Source organism: Panthera leo, chromosome B1 (assembly GCF_018350215.1).
Source record: "Panthera leo isolate Ple1 chromosome B1, P.leo_Ple1_pat1.1, whole genome shotgun sequence".
In the NCBI taxonomy this organism is placed as follows: domain Eukaryota; kingdom Metazoa; phylum Chordata; class Mammalia; order Carnivora; family Felidae; genus Panthera; species Panthera leo.
Window position 1 is genome coordinate 66121067 of NC_056682.1, and position 21217 is coordinate 66142283.

At 34.4% G+C, this 21217-nt stretch overlaps 1 protein-coding gene and 1 long non-coding RNA gene across 3 annotated transcripts in view; one reads left to right on the forward strand and one right to left on the reverse strand.

Moving 5' to 3' along the window:
- The window catches only part of LOC122217743, a 62905-nt gene extending 47579 nt beyond the window's left edge, over positions 1 to 15326 (reverse strand). For both annotated transcript variants that reach the window (XR_006201650.1, XR_006201651.1), the window contains exon 1: positions 15274 to 15326. This is a non-coding gene — a long non-coding RNA (uncharacterized LOC122217743). The remainder of the gene's footprint in view (positions 1 to 15273) is intronic.
- The window catches only part of FSTL5 (follistatin like 5), a 793609-nt gene that overhangs the window by 277889 nt on the left and 494503 nt on the right, over positions 1 to 21217 (forward strand). The window contains exon 4 of the mRNA XM_042935151.1: positions 17526 to 17774. Coding sequence (XP_042791085.1) covers positions 17526 to 17774 — 249 coding nt within the window. The remainder of the gene's footprint in view (positions 1 to 17525; positions 17775 to 21217) is intronic.

The window sequence follows — 21217 nt, forward strand, 5'->3', positions numbered from 1 at the left end:
TAATAATTGGAATTAAAATAAGAACTTCAAAAAAATAACTAAGATTTTAAAAACAAATATATTAAAAGTTCTAATATGACATTCATTTCATTGTTAAGATAATTAGCTTTAATATATGCAAATTATATTTCTGCTACATACAGCTTAATTTTCTGACTCATGTGAAAGCCACATAAGTATTAGAACTTATTAATATAATGGAGATAATAAACAGTAACTTAAAAAATAAAAGAAGACAACAGCTTGGCAATTTTACATCTAAAAACGTCTCCTGTTATCTGGGTGAATAGAAGGAGAATTTTTTTAATTTTCCATATGTCAAAGAAACATAATGGATTGTCATTTCAGCTGACAAGAGTATGTTAGACTTAATTCCATGACTATAAGTGATGTTAAAGTAGTAAAGCAATTTACCAGGCAAGAATTCAGAAAACTACCTTATTTTCCCTACTTGTACCCTGTTCTTTGTACCCTGCTTGCAATACTTTCTTTTGAGTTGCTTCTGGTTTTCATCCATTCAAATCCTTCCATCATGTTCTCCCCATCAGTATAGTGGTGAATTTCCCTGCCTGTCAAATCTTTCCACCACACTTGACAAGTAGAACGATTACTCTTGATAGTAATAATCATCATCATCTTACTTTCCCATTCTTCTATGTGAGATGAGTGAGTTTTGATGAAAAATAACACAATGTTGTAAATTAATGCAATTAAAGCTATTCGGATTCCAGCCTAAATTGTGTCATTTTCATCCACAACCAATTATTTATTGTGCTTACTGTTATTATTATTCAAGTATATTGAGACTAAGAATTTCTTCAACCACTTACAAAGCTGTTGACAAAATTATCTTTACTTATAACTACTCTTAGACTCTTAATTTATGTTCAGTGTTTCTCTTTTTGCCTCCTCTCTTTATGACTGATATTATATTGCTCCATATATTGAGTTTCTAATAGATGTCCTTGTTCTGACTCACATTATTTTTATGTGGGCCAGGGTGGTAGCTTCCTAGCTGGTGTTTATTTTCTATCCTCCATATAGATTCATCCTTAAAACTATCACATACTAGCTTCTACTGCCACAGTAACACATCCTTAACATAACCTTCAGGGCTGCTATTATAATCCTGTCTCTAATTTGGGCACCACATCCTCTAACAATCTCAACCATAATCTTTGCCTTTTGGTAACATTAAATCATCTTGTGCGTATATTCACACCTTGTTCAAAGTCTCCTTTTATGATTCTTTTCTTTACATGGCTAATTCCCATACAGTGCTGGTCTTTTCTCCTCTAATAAGGCTTCCATAACCCTACAGGGCAGAGTTATATGTCCTTACATTATAAAGCAGTGACATAACACTTTTGAGGTAGTATTCTATTATTTTCTCCTTGACATTTGTCCAATTCAAGCAGTGGATTGAACCCGTGTCTGTTACCTCTGAGAAGTGAAGTGTGTGAACAGCCTAAAATGCCTATTTTTATTCCAAACACCTAAGTCATGGGAATTGAGGGATTATGAGGATAAACAAAGATTTTTGGAGAATTGGATATGTATTAGATTTAAACCACAGCTGGTGACGGGAAGAAGTAGGTGGTTAAAGGAAATAAGGTATGAGAGTAGAGAAGGTGCTTTATGTCTTATGTTGTTCGTTATTGTCTTATGTGTTGTTGTCTTATGTGCATAGAAATTTGAGTGACCATGGGAATAGGAAATAAAGTTGTAAAATAACAAACTGTGTGTTCTGAACCTAAGGTCAAATGAATTGATCTCTCATGCCTTACTATTTCAGAAAATTCACCCTTACATTGACTTACACCCTCAAGGAGGAAAACAAAAACCTCAAAAATGACTGAGATTGAGGTTTTATAATTAATCGTGGAAGTATAGTGTCTTAGAGTGGTAATGAGTTGACTCAGGAAGCAAAGGCTCTTCTTTGCAAATAGTGGATGATCAAGTTTTGTTGGTGGTGGGGAAGGTTGTGTACTTTGGAAAGAGGAGATATATAAGAACTCTTTGGACTTTAATGTTTTTTTCCAAATTTATATTGTAGTAAAAAAATATGAAACTACCTTTTCAAACATTTTTAGTGTGCAGCCCAGTGGTGTGAGGTACACTGATATTATTGCGCAAACATTATCACCGGTTTTCAGAGCTCTCCACATCTCTTTTCATCTTGCAGAACTGAAACTCTTTCTTTTTTTTTTTTTTTTTAGTTTTTCACTTTTTTGTTTTTTTTTATTTTTTTAATTTTATTTTTTATTTTTTAAAATTTACATCCAAATTAGTTAGCATATAGTGCAACATGATTTCAGGAGTAGATTCTTTAGTGCCCCTTACCCATTTAGCCCATCTCCTCTCCCACAGCCCCTCCAGTAACCCTCAGTTTGTTCTCCATATTTATGAGTCTCTTCTGTTTTGTCCCCCTCCCTGTTTTTATATTATTTTTGTTTCCCTTTCTTTATGTTCATCCGTTTTGTCTCTTAAAGTCCTCATATGAGTGAAGTCATATGATTTTTGTCTTTCTCTGACTGACTAGTTTCACTTGGCATAGTACCCTCCAGTTCCATCCACGTAGTTGCAAATGGCAAGATTTAATTCATTTTGATTGCCGAGTGATACTCCATTGCATATATATACCACATCTTCTTTATCCATTCATACATCGATGGACATTTGGCTCTTTCAATACTTTGGTTATTGTTGATAGTTCTGCTATAAACATGTGGATGCATGTGTCCCTTTGAAACAGCACACCTGTGTCCTGTGGATAAATGCCTAGTAGTACAATTGCTGGATCATAGGGTCGTTCTATTTTTTAGTTTTTTGAGGAACCTCCATACTGTTTTCCACAGGGGCTGCATCAGCTTGCATTCCCACCAACAATGCAAAAGAGATCCTCTCTCTCCGTATCCTCACCAACATCTGTTGTTGCCTGAGTTGTTAATGTGAGCCGTTCTGACAGGTATAAGGTGGTATCTCACTGTGGTTTTCATTTATATTTCCCTGATGATGAGTGATGTTGAGCATTTTTTCATGTGTCGGTTGGCCATCTGTGTGTCTTCCTTGGAGAAGTGTCTATTCATGTCTTTTGCCCATTCTTCACTGGATTATTTGTTTTTTGGGTGTTGAGTTTGATCAGTTCTTTATAAATTTTGGATACTAACCCTTTATCTGATATGTCATTTGCAAATATCTTCTCCCATTCTGTCGGTTGCCTTTTAGTTTTGCTGATTGTTTCCTTCACTGCGCATAAGGTTTTTATTTTGATGAAATCCCAGTAGTTCATTTTTGCTTTTGTTTCCCTTGCCTATGGAGACATGTTGAGTAAGAAGTTGCTGCGGCCAAGATCAAAAAGGTTTTTGCCTGCTTTCTCCTCGAGAATTTTGACAGCTTCCTGTCTTACATTGAGGTCTTTCATCCATTTTGAGTTTGTTTTTGTGTATGATGTAAGAGAGTGGTCCAGGTTCATTCTTTTGCATGTCGCTGTCCAGTTTTCCCAGCACCACTTGCTGAAGAGACTGTCTTTATTCCATTGGATATTCTCTCCTGCTTTGTCAAAGATTAGTTGGCCATACATTTGTGGGTCCATTTCTGGGTTCTCTATTCTGTTCCATTGATCTGAGTGTCTTTTCTTGTGCCAGTACCATACTGTCTTGATGATTACAACTTTGTAGTATAGCTTGAAGTCTGGGAATGTGATGCCTCCTGCTTTGTTTTTCTTTTTCAAGATTGCTTTGGCTATTCAGGGTCTTTTCTGGTTCCATACAAATTTTAGGATTATTTGGTCTAGCTCTGTGAAGAATGCTGGTGTTATTTTTATAGGGATTGCATTGAATATGTAGATTGCTTTGGGTAGTATCGACATTTTAACATTTGTACTTTCTATCCAGGAGCATGGGATCTTTTTCCATTTTTTTGTGTCTTCTTCAATTTCTTTCATGAGCTTTCTATACTTTTCATTGTATAGATTTTTCACCACTTTGGTTAAATTTATTCCTAGGTATTTTATGGGTTTTTTGTGCAACTATAAATGGGATGGATTCCTTGATTTATCTTTCTGTCTCTTCATTGTTGGTGTATAAGAATGCAACCGATATCTGTGCATTGATTTTATATTCTGCAACTTGGCTGAATTCATGAATCAATTCTAGCAGGTTTTCGGTGGAATCTTTAGGGTTTCCCATATAGTGTATCATGTCATCTGCGAAGAGTGAAAATTTGACCTCCTCCTGGCCGATTTGGATGCCTTTTATTTCTTTGTGTTGTCTGATTGCAGAGGCTAAGACTTCCAATACTATGTTGAAGAACAGTGGGGAGAGTGGACATCCCTGTCTTGTTCCTGACGTTAGGGGGAAAGCTCTCAGTTTTTCCCCATTGAGGATGATATTAGCATTGGGTCTTTCATATATGGCTTTTATGATCTTGAGATATGCTTCTTCTATCCCTACTTTCTTGAGGGTTTTCATCAAGAAAGGATGCTGTATTTTGTCAAATGCTTTCTCTGCATCTATTGAGAGGATCATATGGTTCTTGTCCTTTCTTTTATTAACGTGATGAATCACGTTAATTGTTTTGCGGATATTGAACCAGCCCTGCCTCACAGGTGTAAATCTCATTTGGTCATGGTGAATAATTTTTTTAATGTATTATTGGATCCGGTTGGCTAATATCTTGTTGAGGATTTTTGAATACATGTTTATCAGGGAAATTGGTCTATAGTTCTTTTTAGTGGGGTCTCTGACTGGTTTTGGAATCAAGGTAATGCTGGCTTCATAACAAGCGTTTGGAAGTTTTCCTTCCATTTCATTTTTTGAAATAGCTTGAAGAGAGTACATGTTAACTCTTCCTTAAATGTTTGGTAGCATTCCCTTGGAAAGCCATATGGCCCTGGACTCTTGTTTTTTGGCAGATTTTTGATCACTAATTAGATTTCCTTACTGGTTATGGGTTTGTTCAAATTTTCTATATCTTCCTGTTCAGTTTTGGTAGTGTGTATGTTTCTAGGAATTTGTCCATTTCTTCCAGATTACCCATTTTATTGGCATGTAATTGCTCATAATATTCTCTTATTATTGTTTTTATTTCTGTTGTGTTGGTTGTGATCTCTCCTCTTTCATTCTTGATTTTATTTATTTGGTCCTTTCCTTTTTCTTCTTTCAATCTATTTTGTTAATCTTTCAAAGAACCAGCTTCTGGTTTCACTAATCTGTTCTACAGTTGTTGTTTTTTTTCTTTTTTTTGGTTTTGATAGCATTAATTTCTGCTCTAATCTTTATTATTTCCTGTCTTCTGCTGGTTTTGGGTCTTATTTGCTGTTCTTTTTCCAGCTCCTTAAGGCATAAGGTTAGGTTGTGTATCTGAGATCTTCCTTCCTACTTTAGGAAGGCATGGATTGCTATATACTTTCCTCTTATGACCACCTTTGCTGTGTCCCAGAGGTTTTGGGTTGTGGTGTTATCATTTTCATTGGCTCCCATATACTTGTTAATTTCCTCTTTAACTTCTTGGTTAGCCCATTCATTCTTTAGTAGGATGTTCTTCAGTCCAAAAGTATTTGTTACCTTTCTAAATTTTTTCTTGTTGTTGATTTCAAGTTTCATAGCATTGTGGTCTGAAACTATGCATGGTATAATCTTGATCTTTTTGTACTTTTTAGGGTTAATTTGTGTCCCAGTATATGGTCTATTCTGGAGAACGTTCCATGTGCACTTGAGAAGAATGTATATTCTGCTGCTTTAGGATGAAATGTTCTGAATATATCTGTTAAGTCCATCTGGTCCAGTGTGTCATTGAAAGCCATTGTTTCCTTGTTGATTTTTTTGATTAGATGATCTGTCCATTGCTGTGAGTGGGGTGTTGAAGTCTCCTACTATTGAGGTATTACTATCAATGAGTTTCTTTATGTTTATGATTAATTGATTTATATATTTGGGTGCTGCCACATTTGGCGCATAAACATTTACAATTGTTAGGTCTTCTTGGTCTATAGACTCCTTGATTATGATATAATGCCATTCTGCATCTCTTGATACAGTCTTTATTTTAAAGTCTACATTGTCTGATATAAGTATGGCTACTCTGGCTTTCTTTTGTTGACCATTAGTATGATACACACACACACACACACACACACACACACACACACACACATATATATATATGTTTATCTTTTCTCCCTTCAGTGGATCCCCCTTAAAATTTCTTGCAGGGCTGGTTTAGTGGTCACAAACTCCTTTCCTTTTTGTTTGTCTGGCAAACTTTATATCTCTTCTATTTTGAATGACAGCCTTGCTGGATAAAGAATTCTTGGCTGCATATTTTTCTGATTCAGCACACTGAATATATCCCACCATTCTCTTTTGGACTGCCAAGTTTCTGTAGATATGCAACAAACCTGATCTGTCTTCCCTTATAGATTAGGGACTTTTTTTCCCTTGCTGCTTTCATGATTCCCTCCTTGCCTGAGTACTTTGTGAATTTGACTATGATATGCATTTTTGATGGTCGGTTTTTTGTTGAATCTAATGGGGGTCTTCTGTGCTTCCTGGATTTCGATGTCTGTGTCTTTCCCCAGGTTAATGAAAAGTTTTCTGCTATGATTTGCTCACATAACTCTTCTACCCTTATTTCTCTCTCTTCCTCTTCTGGGACCCCTATGATTCTGATGTTCCTTTTTAGTGAGTCACTAATTTCTCTAATTCTTAAAATGTGCTCTTTTGCCTTCATCTCCCTCTTTTCTTCTGCTTCATTATTCTCTATAAGTTTGTCCTCTATATCACTGATTCTGTGTTCTGCCCTATCCATCCTTGCCGCCACTGCATCCATCCGTGTTTGCATTCAGTTATCACATTTTTACTTTCATTCTGGCTATTTTTTACCTCTTTTATCTCTGCAAAAAGGGATTCTAATCTATTTTCCACTCCAGCTAGTATTCTTATTATCGTGATTTTAAATTCTGGTTTAGACATCTTGCTTGTATCTGTGTTGGTTAAATCTCTGGCTGTCGTTTCTTCATGCTGTCTTTTGGGGTGAATTCCTTCATATTGTCATTTTGATGGGAGAAAAGGAATTAATGAGGTAGAAAAATTGAAATTGAAAAAAAGGTTAAAATTTAAAACATATTAAAATTAAAAAATTAAAAACACACACACAAAAATCGAATAGATGATGCTAGAGCCTAGGTGTGTTTTGCTCTGGGTGTTGAAAGTGGTTTGACAGATTAGAGAAAAAAAAGGGGGGGGGAGAGAAAAAAAGGAAATCATTTGAGAATTTGAAAAAATGAATACACTGATGTAGACTAAAATAAGATGATGGGGGTAAAATAGAATTTGAAAAAATATACACAAAAGTAAGTAATACAATAGAAAAAAATTAAAGAAAAATATTTTTAATAAAAATTAAAAATAAATATGAAGTTTTTAATTTTCTGTATTTAAAAAAAAGAAAAGATAAAAAGAAAGAAAAGAAAAAAAAGAAAAAAATCGTTTGGAAATTTGAAAAAGTGAGTACACTGTAGTAGACTAAAATAAAATGATGGAAGTAAAATAGAATTTGAAAAAATTTACATAACAGCAAAAAATATAGTAATAAAAGTTAAATTAAAATATTTTAATAGAAATTGAAAGTAAAAATGAAGTTTTTCTCTTTCTGCATTCAAGAAAATGAAAAGAAATGAAAAAGAGAAAAAAAGAAAAAAGAAAAAAAGGAAATTGTTTGAAAATTGGAAAAGGTGATTACACTGAAGTAGACTAATATAAAATGATGGAAGTAAAGTAGAATTTGAAAAAATTTACACAAACGTAAAAAATATAGTAATACAAATTAAGAAAAGATATTTAATAAAAATTAAAAATAAAAATGAATTTTTCTCTTTCTGTATTCAAGAAAAAGAATTGTAAAAAAGAAAAAGGAAAAAGAACAAAAAAGAAAGAAAATTGAATAGATGAATTTGCTAACAGATTGAAGTAGGACTGAAATTGCTTTGTTTTCCCCTAGAAGTCAGTCTATGTAGCTCTTTATAGTCCATAAATTAAGCCAGCAGTGAGACTTGTGTTCTTGAAGAGAGAATTTGGCCCAGTTGGGTGGGGCTCAGTGTAACAGCTCTGCTCTCCACTAGATGGCTCTGCTAGCCTACTGGGGGTGAATTGTTGTGGAGCTTGTAGGTGAATAGGAGCATGCGCGGGAGCGATGAAACTAGCCACCCAGCTACCCAGTGTTTTCCCGGATCAGCAATCACACACCTGTCCTCCGTCTTCAGCTCTCACCCACTCTCTGCTTCTTCACTCTCCGTGACCAGGCCCCAGGCATTACCTGTCTCCCAAGTTTTGTCTTAGATGTGGCTGTTTTCCCCGGCCCCTTATTTCTGAAGGACTGAGGCTTTGACCCGTTCTGCCCCTGTTTGGGAGGGTCTCACCAAGCAATGGTCAAATGTCAGCTGCACCCAGGTATGCCCGCTGGACCCTGTTGTTGCTGGTGCCCCAAGACTGCAGCCAGGTGCCAGCCCATCCCAGAAAATGTTAGCGAGACAGTGTAGCAGCAGCAGCAGCAGCAGCAGCAGCAGCAGGGATTATGGAAAATCACAACACACATCTGGCACCAGGCTTCACCCTTAACGACCTTGACCCAGCACCAGCGAATGTGGCCACTTTCTGGGGTCTGCTGGGACCAGGTGGCTTCAACAGTCTCTACCAAATGTCATTCCAGCAGTGGAGCCGCTTTTCCCCGTGTGGCCTGAGAACCTCCCGGACCCCACTCTTTTCCTGGGGATTCGCCCTTCCCACCACAGCACCACCAGGTATTGAGCTGTGGAGTTGCAGCCTTTGTGCTCCCCTTGTTTACAGTCTTAATGGAATTTAAACCCTCTCCTTTCTCTTTTCTCCCTTTTTAGTTTAGTCCCTGTGGCTGTTTCCAATTTTCCACTTTCTCTGCAGCTGCTTTTGGGGGGGGGTGCTTTTCCCATGTTCTCCCCCGACCCTTCCAGTCTCCGTCCTTTCTCTGCCGGCAAAAGCAGGTCCCTGCCTGCCGCCGGCTTCTCTATCCCCAAGTTCACCCCTCTGCGCCACATACCTGCTGAATTCTGTGGTTCAGGTTGTGCATATTGTTGTGTTAATCCTCTCATCAGTTTTCTAGGTGTGTAAGATGGTTTAGTGTTGGTCTGGCTGTATTTCATGGACGCGAGACACACAAAAAACTTCCATGCTGTTCCACCATCTTAGCTCCTCTCTAGCAGAACTGAAACTCTTACCCATTAAACAGGAACTACCCATTCTCCCTCCCCCAGCCCCTGTCAAACTACCATCCTACTTTATGTCTTTATGATTTTGACATCTCTAAGAAGCTCATAATTAGAATCATATTGTATTTGTCTTCTTATGATTGGCTTAACTGACTCTCTGTATTTCCTACAGAATTTTGATATGAACCAAAAAATACTCAAAAAATAAGTCTATTAATTAAAAATATAAAATCAACGAATTAAAAACACTATATAAAAACAATACTTTTTCAATGGTAAGTGAGCATATCAAAATAATTTATTGAAGTGGATTTTAAAATTGAAGCCTTTTTCACTAGGAAAAGTGTTGGGTTGTTTCATTGTTAGTTTTTGGCTTGTTTTAAGTTTTTATTTAAATTCTAGTTAATTCACATGTAGTGTAATATTGGTTTCGGGACTAGAATTTAACGATTCATCACTTACATTTAACAACCAGTGCTCAACACAACAAGTACCCTCCTTTGTACCCATAAAACTGAAACTTTTAAATTCTAAAAGCAATGTTCCTCTTCTAGCAGCCATTTATGATTACAGCCAGTACAAAAATTGTTGTCTTCATTTCTTCCTCAATTCTCCATTAGTCATGTTGTTGGTCTGACTCCAGCAATCAGCATTACAATGAACCTGAAGATTGCCTACACAAATCTACCCTTCCATTACAATGTTTGATCTTCAGTTTAAAATTTTTATTTTGCTATTTAATATTCTTTATCATTGTGTGAAAATATCTACATTATTTGAGAATAATCTATCTACTGCTTTAAGTTTTTATGTAAATAGGAAGTTAGATATTTTTTATGATTTGGGTTTATTCCAAAGCCTGAAATATTTTAAGTATCACAGATGATTTAACATATGTCTTTAGTCTCCTTACATAGACTTCTATAAAATACTTTTATTTTATGTCTGTTAATTGATTTATTTTCTTATTTATTATAAGGGTCAAAATCATTCATAGAGAACAGTAGCCACTAGTTACTAAGCAAAAGGATTACTTTTTTTCTTTTAATATAACTCATAACTCATAATCTTCACAGAACTAAAATATTTAAAAATATTTTTTTTCTTTTTAATAATCAGTCATATTTTAAAAAAGTTTTAAATACCATATACTCACCTATGATCTATCCATCTATCAGTTTATCAATTTATCTCTTTACTGATATGTCTATAATGTCATTGCATTTCTAGCTACTAATAGCAAGTATTAGCAAGTGAGATTTCTTTGGCTTCCAACCCATTTCTGTGATCTAAATAAATCACACAGATGATGAAATTATTTTTATCTGGTAAAGTGTATAACCACAAGTATTACTCTAAGTTCTCAGTAGGATTGAAATATTAAGTTGATAGAGAAATCTTGGCTCCTAGTTGTTATTTGGAAAAGATAAAATTAAGGAGTAGGATAAATTTTGGTGTACTTTGTGATCAAGGTCTCTAGTTGAGGTTGGAAACAGTTTTGAGCGTGTATCTTGGGCTCTTTCAGTGTTCTGCTATTGGAATTATACTGCAGTTGAGAACTTCAAAGAAATAACTATTAGCTAGTGATCTCAAATTATCTAACTTCTCATAATGACACATGAAAAACTATCTGTGTTGGCAAAAATTTCCTTGAGTTAAACAGGAACTATAATTTGGATGGTTGCAATTTAACTGAATTCCTGGCTTTTTCTGTACTTATCTTTTTTTTTTTCATATTTACTTCTTTTAAAATAAATCTGAATGCAGAATTACATGAAAGTGCTTACAGAAGTCCAATAGGATGTTTAAAATAAGATGGGGAAGAAGGTTCCAAATTCACTGAACTACTGTTAGGTGGTCATTCAAACTGTCTTTCAGTAGTGGCACCCTGGGCAAACTATCAATCAGGTAGCCTTGTTTTCACCAACTTCACAAAGTAGCAGCAGGAAATACATATCCTAATCATTAAAGGTCATGAAAAGATCATAACTGTGCTCAATCTTCTGCAGGCATTAGAATATTTACTTGAACTGCTACTTGCCATGAAGTTAGTGAGGACCGAATGTGTTTTATTCATTTACAGTGTGAAATTGTATTTTGCATTTACTGAAGAGTTTTGCAATTTTTCTTTATGTGGGTAACAAAATATCACCAAAGTATTATACTTATTTATAAATCAAAATATGTAATTAGATAAATTTAGGGTTTTTTTCTTTCTTTTTTATTTTTCTTTCTTTATTTTTTTTTGCGGGTGAGGGGAATTCTTATGTAGTGGATACTATTTAAAATTTTTAGGTATATTATTTAGAAAAACACACCTCAACACTCCCACAAATACATTTCTAATGAACATAATAAAAGCTAGAGTTGTCAAAAGCTGTTCTTTATTCATTCCAGTGATATTAAGTCTATGCCAAATTGATCATAAATGATAATTATTAATAATAATAACTACATCTGTCATACTCTAAGCCAAGTACATGCAATGCATTATCTCATAAAGGATATCTCTATGCTATCCTCTCATAGGCTCAATCATATTACCCTATGCTTATTATTATTATCCTCATTTTATTTATTCATTTAAATAATACTTATAGAGTTTCTTCTATTTTTTAGTTAGACAAGGAAATTGATACTCACCAATTTTAACTAATTGCCCAGAAATTTCACTGGTAGTGACAGTTGGAATGTAAATTAAAGGACTGATTTTAGGCCCATTGTTGTAATTATTAACATGATATAGAAATAGAATATATCATCACAAAATCTTAGAAAGGAGAAATTAGAAAACCTACGTTAAAAATAATTTTGCATTTGGGGCACCTGGGTGGCTCAGTCAGTTTAAGCATCTGACGTGGGCTCAGGTCACAGTCTTGTGGTTTGTGGGTTTGAGCCCTGCATTGGGCTCTGTGCTGACAGCTCGGAGCCTGGAGCCTGCTTCAGATTCTGTCTCTCCCTCTCTGCTCCTGCTTGTACTCTCCTCTCTCTCAAAAATAAACATTAAAAAACTTTTTAAACAATAATAATTTTACATTTTGTATGTCTGATGCTATTTCTAGAGTATGAAAATATTTAAACTAGAAAATATTGAGTATGTGATTGTTTAATGCAGGTGAAGTTTAAATATTAAACATTCTAGAGAAAGATTAATATATTTCTTGGATATTAGCTTTTATTAAAATTATGTTTTGCCAAGCATTCTTAAATGAAGAGATTGGATGAGAGTAAATCTGAACATAATTTATCAGTTCCCTTTTATTTTACCATTTGAATATCAGACCTAAAGACATTACAGCCTAGATGAGGTCAGACTAATATGTAATGGAAAAGCAAAGACTGTAATCCTGTTCAATTCCAAAATCTGGTTTTTGTTTGTTTGTTTGTTTAACAAGTCAAAGTTAACGTAATACTTATATTTGGTACTTTAGCATTATACATTTTTATGAGACAATTAACACCTCAAATAACTTGGCACTCTAAATTAATTATGTTTATATTCCATTGGAATCATTAGAAGTAGTTAGCTCATCACAATCTTTTACCTTCGTCTGCTCTTTCTGTTTTCAATCCAGTATCTGTTTATTCCATACCGTGTCTAATCCTAGAGCAGCTTTCTGAACTCCGAATCCATTTGTAGGACATAACCTCAACTGTGACGTGATACATTGCTTGTGAGGTCTTACCTGTTATTATCCATCTCACTCTCCAAGTTGTGTCCCTCCAACTTTCCTCCCTACTTGGGCACACTCAAATCCTGCCTTATGCCCTTTGTGAGCCACTACAAAAAGTGTCAATGACGGTTCTTTTCATCTGTCCTATAGCAACTAACATAGCACCTTACAAATAAAAATAAGTACATTATATTAAAGTTTATTTCAATTTAGATCCATTCTATATTAAGTACTCTTTGGTAAATTGTATATTACATATGTAATCACTTGAAGAGGATTGCATCATGATTGAGAATCTGAAGAAAAAATTTTTAGAATTCTATGGAATTATTTTGCTTTAAAACTTGGTGTCTTTTATCTTTAAAGGTCTCATCTTTGTCTCAAATCTTTTGAGGAGTTTTTATACTGCTCTGAAGGCATAGAAATTATAAAATGATGTACTTGTTAAACATACAGCACTTTTTTGGGGAACAAATGTTACTTTATCAAGTTATGAGACAGCAGGATATAAGTTCTTGATTAAAATTCATTTAGTGTGTCATCTGCCTAAATGTACTTAAAAGAAATCTTTGACATGTTGATCAGATTAAATTGATTTAATCTCAGCTGAAACTTAAGTTCAGTGTTAGTCATGGATAATTACTGTCAGAAAGGATATGTTCTAGCTATTCATTTACATAATATGAGCTTTCTTTTGGATTGCATATGAATTAATTAAATTTCCTTTAATTGTAGCAACTACATGCAACATGCAGCTTCTAACTAGTTCATTAACTTCTAGAAAATGGCCAATATCCTAATATAAATCTCTAGAGTATAGGCTTTAAGACAGAAAAAAAAATAAAAAGAAGAGAGAATCTGGGAAAGCAATTCATCAGATATACCAGAAATGACTTCATTTTTAGCAGAGCATTCCTCGCTAAAAAGAAAACTACTGATTCAGTTAGCCAACTCATTTTGTGACTAAAGTGTAAAATAATCAGACTCTCTTAATAAACATTAAACTCATTCTTTGATAGCAAAAACATGAAATATTCTCTTGAAAAATCTTAAGCTATTTGATAGCAATAAAACTATTTAGAATTAGTAAGATAGTAAGAACACAAAGAAAATATAAGGTGTAAAATTATACAAAATGCAAGTATGTGAGTCAGATTCCTGGCACTCACATTTTGGACTCTGTCAACATTAGATCAACATTTGGCATAAATACTGGCATAAGGATGAGGAAAAAAAGATTTTCCAAATTCAAATAAGTCATTACTGTAGAGTTACAGTTGACATAATTTTGGACTTTTTAAAAAAATGTATTGCATTGAACATTAAAAAGCAGTAATACAAACATAGGAAAATTTGCCCAGCATTATATCCACCTAGTTAATAAATTGTTTATTTTACTTTATCTTTTCTTAGTTTTTTCTAAGTTTCTTAGCTTCTTCTTAGTTTCTAAGTTTCTTAGTTTCTTCTTACATTATTTTATATGTTTTTATTGGTACCATATACTTCTCATCTTTCCCACTTAATAGCATTCTTTAATTGTTTACCTAGTCTTTCCCTTTGTGTTATATTTATTTTAAATATAAAGTAGGATTTCAATAAATCAAAGACCCTAAAGTATGATCTCAGAAACAACAGTACCATCATCACATAGGAACTTGGAAATATAAATTTGGGGCTACACATGCCCAGATCTACTGAATCAGAACTCTTAAGTGGATTGGAGGTAGAACTGATCTTTTAACAACTCCTCTAGGCCATTTTAATGCATGCCAAACTTCAGAAACTACCACATTGAATGTATTTTACAAAATTTAACAAAATATTTCAGTGAGGTATCATATAAAATAACACATCAGGAAGGTTTGTTAAATAAATTATATTATCTTTTTATTTATTTTGCTTATTTTTTATAAGTTTATAGACTGCATTCTCAACAACTGGAATATATTATCAAAGGGTTCAAATATTTAAAAATTGTTTTCAAGAAAATTTGTTCCAATTTAAACTGCTATCAAAAGCCATACCTTAAAAAATACAGTTGATAGTATTGGTCTTTTTTGTTTGTAATATTATGTTTGCTATACTCCATTTGGAAATACATGCATATGTATTGAAATAAAAGTACAGCATAGGTTTCATTTAAAAGCAAATAAAATCGATTTTTAAAATACTTTTTATTTGTATATATCTGCCTTATGAAAATTAGTCCCTAAAAATATAGTATTAATAAAAATAACCAGCAATTAAATGCATTTTTATATATGCCAAATATTTTAATTTTAATAACCCTATGAGGATATGATATTATCTCTATTTTACAGATGAAGAAACTGATTTACAGACGTGTTAGGTACTCACCCAAGGTCCTGAAGGTTGTAACTAGTGGGGTTATGGCTTAAACTCTGTATAAGAATCTATGTTCCTTATCATTATGATGTCATCATGTGAAGAGACATACTATTTATTTATTTATTTATTTATTTATTTATTATTTATTTTAGGGAGAGAGAGTATGTGCATGTGTGTATGCACGTGGGTGTAAAGGGGAGGGGCAGAGAGAGGGAGAAACAGAATCTTTTTTTAAAATTTTTTAAAGTTTATTTTCATTTATTTTTTAATGTTTATTTATTTTTGAGGGATAGAGAGAGAGAGAGAGAGAGAGAGAGAGAGAGACAGGCAGAGTGTGTGTGAGCAGGCAAGGGGCAGAAAGAGAGGGAGGCACAGAATCCACAGCTGAGCTCTCAGTACAGAGCCCAATGCAGAGCTCAAACTCACAGATCACAAGATCATGACCTGAGATGAAGCTAGATGCTCAATGGACTGAGCCACCCAGGCGACCCTTAATTTTTTTCTTAATGTTTATTTATTTTGAGAGAGAGACAGAGTGCGATTAGGGGAAGGACAGAGAGAAATCTGAAGCAGGCTCCAGGCCTGAGCTGTCAGCACAGAGCCTGTCAGGAGGCTCACAAACCGTGAATACATGACCTGAGCCCAAGTTGGACACCCCACTGACTGAGCCACTGAGGCACCCCAGGAGAGACAGAATCTTAAGTAGGTTCCATATTCAGTGCAGAGCCTGACATGGCACTCAATACCATGACACTGGGACATGGCCTGAGCTGAGATCAAGAGTTGGACATTTAGGGGCGCCTGGGTGGCGCAGTCGGTTAAGCGTCCGACTTCAGCCAGGTCACGATCTCGCGGTCCGTGAGTTCGAGCCCCGCGTCAGGCTCTGGGCTGATGGCTCGGAGCCTGGAGCCTGTTTCCGATTCTGTGTCTCCCTCTCTCTCTGCCCCTCCCCCGTTCATGCTCTGTCTCTCTCTGTCCCAAAAATAAATAAAAAATGTTGAAAAAAAAAAAAATTTAAAAAAAAAAAAAAAAAGAGTTGGACATTTAACTGACTGAGCCACCCAGGTGCCCTGGAGCAATGGTTTTAAATCAACAAGTTGAAAATATACACTATATGTCTAATAAAATTACTGTAATTTATTACTTCACAATTTTTTTCTTTTTTTGCAATATATAGGTGTCATTGTTTTATACATATATATATATATACATACATACATATATATACACACATATATATGCACACACACACACACATATATCCACATGCACACATATATCTCTGTGTGTATCTCTCTGAATATATATATGCATGTATGTATACATATATATTCATGTATTACATAATATGAATATATATATATATATATATATATATATATATATATATTAAGTTTACTGACAATTTTCACTTTCCAGTCAGATAAAGTCCAGTCAGATAAAAAAGAAAAGCCAGATCTGCCTATGAAAATGCAGGGATTATAGATGATTAGTTTGGTTTTAGTACAAGGCTGTTGGATCCATCTTTTCTTTTCTGATGCCAATGGAGACTGTTAAACTGAATAAGTAACAAGAAAATTGAATTCTTCATGATTTGTTCATTTAGTCAAGAAATGTATTAGTGCTTGTCAAGTGGCAAAGGTCAAAACAAGAAAGGAGTAGCTATAACTACCCATCAAGAAGTTTTCAAGGCACAATAATTTTCCATTCCTACTTCCTGCTTTTTATACATGCATGTCATTTCTCCTAGTCATTTCTCCATGTCATTCTCCTGTCATTTCTCCAGGATTCTATTAATGTAAAAGTTGAATTTATTAAACATTTACTCTATGACAGGAAAGTCATTCCTGTGGATTATTTACATGTAATATTTTGTACAACTTTAGGAGGTGGTCTATACTATTACCATCATATGACAGATGGGACAACTTGGCACAAAGACGTAATTTATCCAAAGACATACAGCTAATAAATGGTAGACTTAGGATTTGAACTCAGGCAATTTAATCTTGGGGATCATGTTTTTAAGGACCACAGTACTCACTGGAGAGATGGAAGAGAGCTACAAGCACAAGAGAGAAGAGGGGAGCAATGTTGAGAGTGTTTTCAAAAGTTAGTCTCCCTGTCTAATACAAGTCTCTTTTCCACTGAGAACAACTGAACCCTGATTATACTGAATTTCTCTTAGAATTTTTTTATTTCACACTTTGACATGCCACATTTAGACAAATGAATACAAATGATTTTTTCTTTATCTTCAGGATTCCTGATTGAGGATGTCCCTTTGGGGTCTTGTGAAAATAAATACTGTGGTTTGGGAAGGCACTGTGTCATCGGCAGAGAGACAGGGCAAGCAGAATGTGCCTGTATGGACCTTTGCAAACGTCACTACAAACCTGTGTGTGGATCTGACGGGGAATTTTACGAAAACCACTGCGAAGTGCATAGAGCTGCTTGCCTGAAAAAGCAAAAGATTACCATTGTTCACAATGAAGACTGCTTCTTTAAAGGTAAATACAGGGTGGACCTAAAGTGTCACCTTCTATTTCTTTCGTCTTCTCAACTACTGCCTTTAAACTTCAAGTTTAACCTCTAACACAATTTTATATCAGGAAATATTTAAAAGTGGAAAGGAAAAGATTGTGAGTTTCATCACACCAATAAACAGTAAGTATATAGAAATTTACATGGATACAATTCTGAATCTCAATTATGAGTACAAAGTTGGCCAAAATCTGACTGAAATTTAATATAGCTTACAGCATTGCACCATATGGCTTCCCAATCATGGCAGTTATCTTAGGACACAGGGAGGCCAATTCAGTCAACAGGCCAAATCCACCCAGTGGAAAGCACCTGGAGTGGAATTGAGTGACTAGTGAATGCCAAGCCATGCTGTGATAACATCTCCTTTCTTCCTGATTAAAAATGATGGGTTTCAGTTTGCACCACATAATTCAGATTATATGGAGCCTGCAAATGTCCGTTTAAATAACTCTGAAGAACTCATGCTAAATTTAATTAGTAAATTTGAGATGACACTAATATAAAATCTGAAAGTATTGGTGTTTACTTTCATGGTACTCAAAATCATTGGTATTGTCTATGAAAAGGCACTGCTGATTTAGTGATTTGAAAAATTATTTTAACATGATATATAAATAAATCTTTGGACATTTTAATGTTATTTATTTATTCACAAACTCATTTTCTATTTGCTTCTACTGGAGATAATATTTGCTTAGTAATTGTCATAACCCACACTGAAATTCTGAAGTCTTAAGTGTATGGAACTTCCATCATTCGAATAGGTCAGTGATCAGCTTGATTTCTCATCTTTGATTGGTTCCTCATCTCATTTTTCATAATGTTCCTGAGGTTTACTTACAATTAAATCTTGTCTGATATTTTAATTCTTAGCTTAAATGTATGACTGAAATATAATGTATTTCATCTGTGCACCAATTAAGGTAAATGACTAAAAACGTTCCTTTTTTCAAATTTGGTAGAATAAATAAAATATTATTTCCAAGGTAATAATAAAATTATGCACAGAACTTTTCAAATGATATAAGGGGTAATACTCTAGTCAGTGTGGCCACTAGACGCCTACTGATATAATCAAAGTAAAATTAGAAGAATAGTTTTCCTCACAACAGTAAACTATGTGCAACTTGAATACATGCACAGAAATTTTTATGGTATCAGATTATCTTCTTGTACAGAAAGAATATCAGTTGTTGTGGTTTCAAGTCTATTTACTCCCCTCTTCTATCAAGTCTATTTTACAAATAACTATAATTAATTCTATTAGCATTGTGCTTTAAAACTCATGAGAGAGTAGTGCGTGTGTGTGTGTGAGAGAGAATTGATTCTGTCATTTTTTTAAGTTTATTTATTTATTTTGTCAGAGAGGGAGAGAAAGAGGCAGAGAGAGAGGGAGAAAGAGAATCCCAAGCAGGCTCCCTGCTGTCTGTGTGGAGACTGATGTGCTGGGCTCCATCTCGTGAACTGTGAGATCATGACCTGAGCTGAAATCAAGAATCAGATGCCTAATGACTGAGCCATCCAGGCGCCCCAATTCTGTCATTTTGACCTGAGATGGTACAGTGCAGATATTACTATGCCAATGTTGTATAACATCCTAAAATCATATAAATAATATTCTATTAAGGTAATTTAGAATCATATTCCCAAAATGAAGTTTTGTCCAACCGAAACACTGTAAATGATTATATGGAAACATATGATAGTAAATTATCATGTGAGAAAAAACATTTGGAATATCTAATGTTCTACTTTATTGCTGGATGCTTTGGCATATTGCAAATCAATGTGTATATCAGTATGGAAGTGGAAGAACTGGATATAGCTAGGAGCGTTGCCTTCCTTGTGAGTTCATAAAACAATGGTTTGAAAAATTTTTGCTTTTTAGACTGATACTCAGCATATTTATCACATCTATGATCGTTTCAAAATACTTTTTCACCATATGTAAGTCAAAGTACTTCCTTATCTATATATAGTATTAAAATTTTATTAATATTGTCTGGGTTAGTTAGCAAGGGTTAGCATGTTTCTTTGGTCTCAGAATTTGTGAGTCTTCTGCTTATTTATTTTGGGGTTTTGCCTAACATATATAACTCACAAAAGGACTTTGCTTCAGCAGAAAGGGACTAAATAATATAGAACAAACAATAAGTTGCCTGTCTTATTGGTGTGCAGTTGGTCAAGTTTTAGGTGTAAAACAAGATTCGTTATAGCTGAAGGCCTGACATCATTGTGATGGCCAAAATTAATCCTTGTGATTGTGAACTCTATTTCCTCTAGAAAGTCTGCAATTTATATTGTTTACAATAATGGCCTAAAGGAAGAAGCAAATCAAAATATTAAGTTCATGAAATGCTAAAAACCTATATTTAATTAGATTTTTAATAAAAAAATCAAAACTAAATAACAGGAACGAGTTTTCCTACTTTGGAGGAAAAATTTGGTAGTTTAGATCTAATAAAAGGTAATTAAGCAAACCTTAGAACATTAGTCAACAAACAGGAAGTTAGAGGCCAAATTCAGGATCCAGTCCATTTTTTTAAAGCAATGTGTTATTGAAACAGAGCCACACCTGCTAATTTAGGAAATTTTCTTTGGGTATTTTTGCACAACAAAAGGAGAGTTGAGTATTTGCAACAGAGATAGTATGGCCCCCAAAACATAAAAAACATTTTGTCTGCATCTTCCCAGAAAAAGCTTGTTAACATCTGCTTTAAAAGATTACCAGTGCCTTAAAACTAATTATTTAAAATATTGATGGGTATTGGAGCAACTGTGTGGCTCATTTGGTTGAGCATCTGACTCTTGATTTCAGCTCAGGCCATGATCTCATAGGTTTGGGAGTCTGAGCCTGCATCAGACCCTGCACTGACAGTGTGGGAGCCTGCTTGGGACTCTCTCTCTCTCTCTCTCTCTCTCTCTCCCTCTCTCTCTCTCTCTCTCTCTCTCTCTGCCTCTCCCTTACTTGTGCTCATTCTTACCCTGTCTCTCAAAATAAATAAATAAACAAACACATTTTTCTAAAATATTGATAGATTATCACTATCCTATATCTTCTTGGCTATGGTGGTGAATATAGGGACATACTCATTGTTACATTTGAATAGAAATAAACACACACACACACACACACACACACACACACACATGGTTACAAGTAAAACAGGAAATCTGAGTAATATCAGTGGGTAGTATTAAAGATGATATGTTGGTTATGATATTGTACTACAGCTTTTCAAAATGTTACTATTGGTAGAAACTGGGTAAAGGGAACAAGGAATCTCTATATTATTTCTTACAACCTCATATGACTATTACAAACTCATATATACAACATCATACAACCTCATATGACTCATATAACCTCAATAGAAAGAGTTTAATAAAAAAAAAACCTGGACAC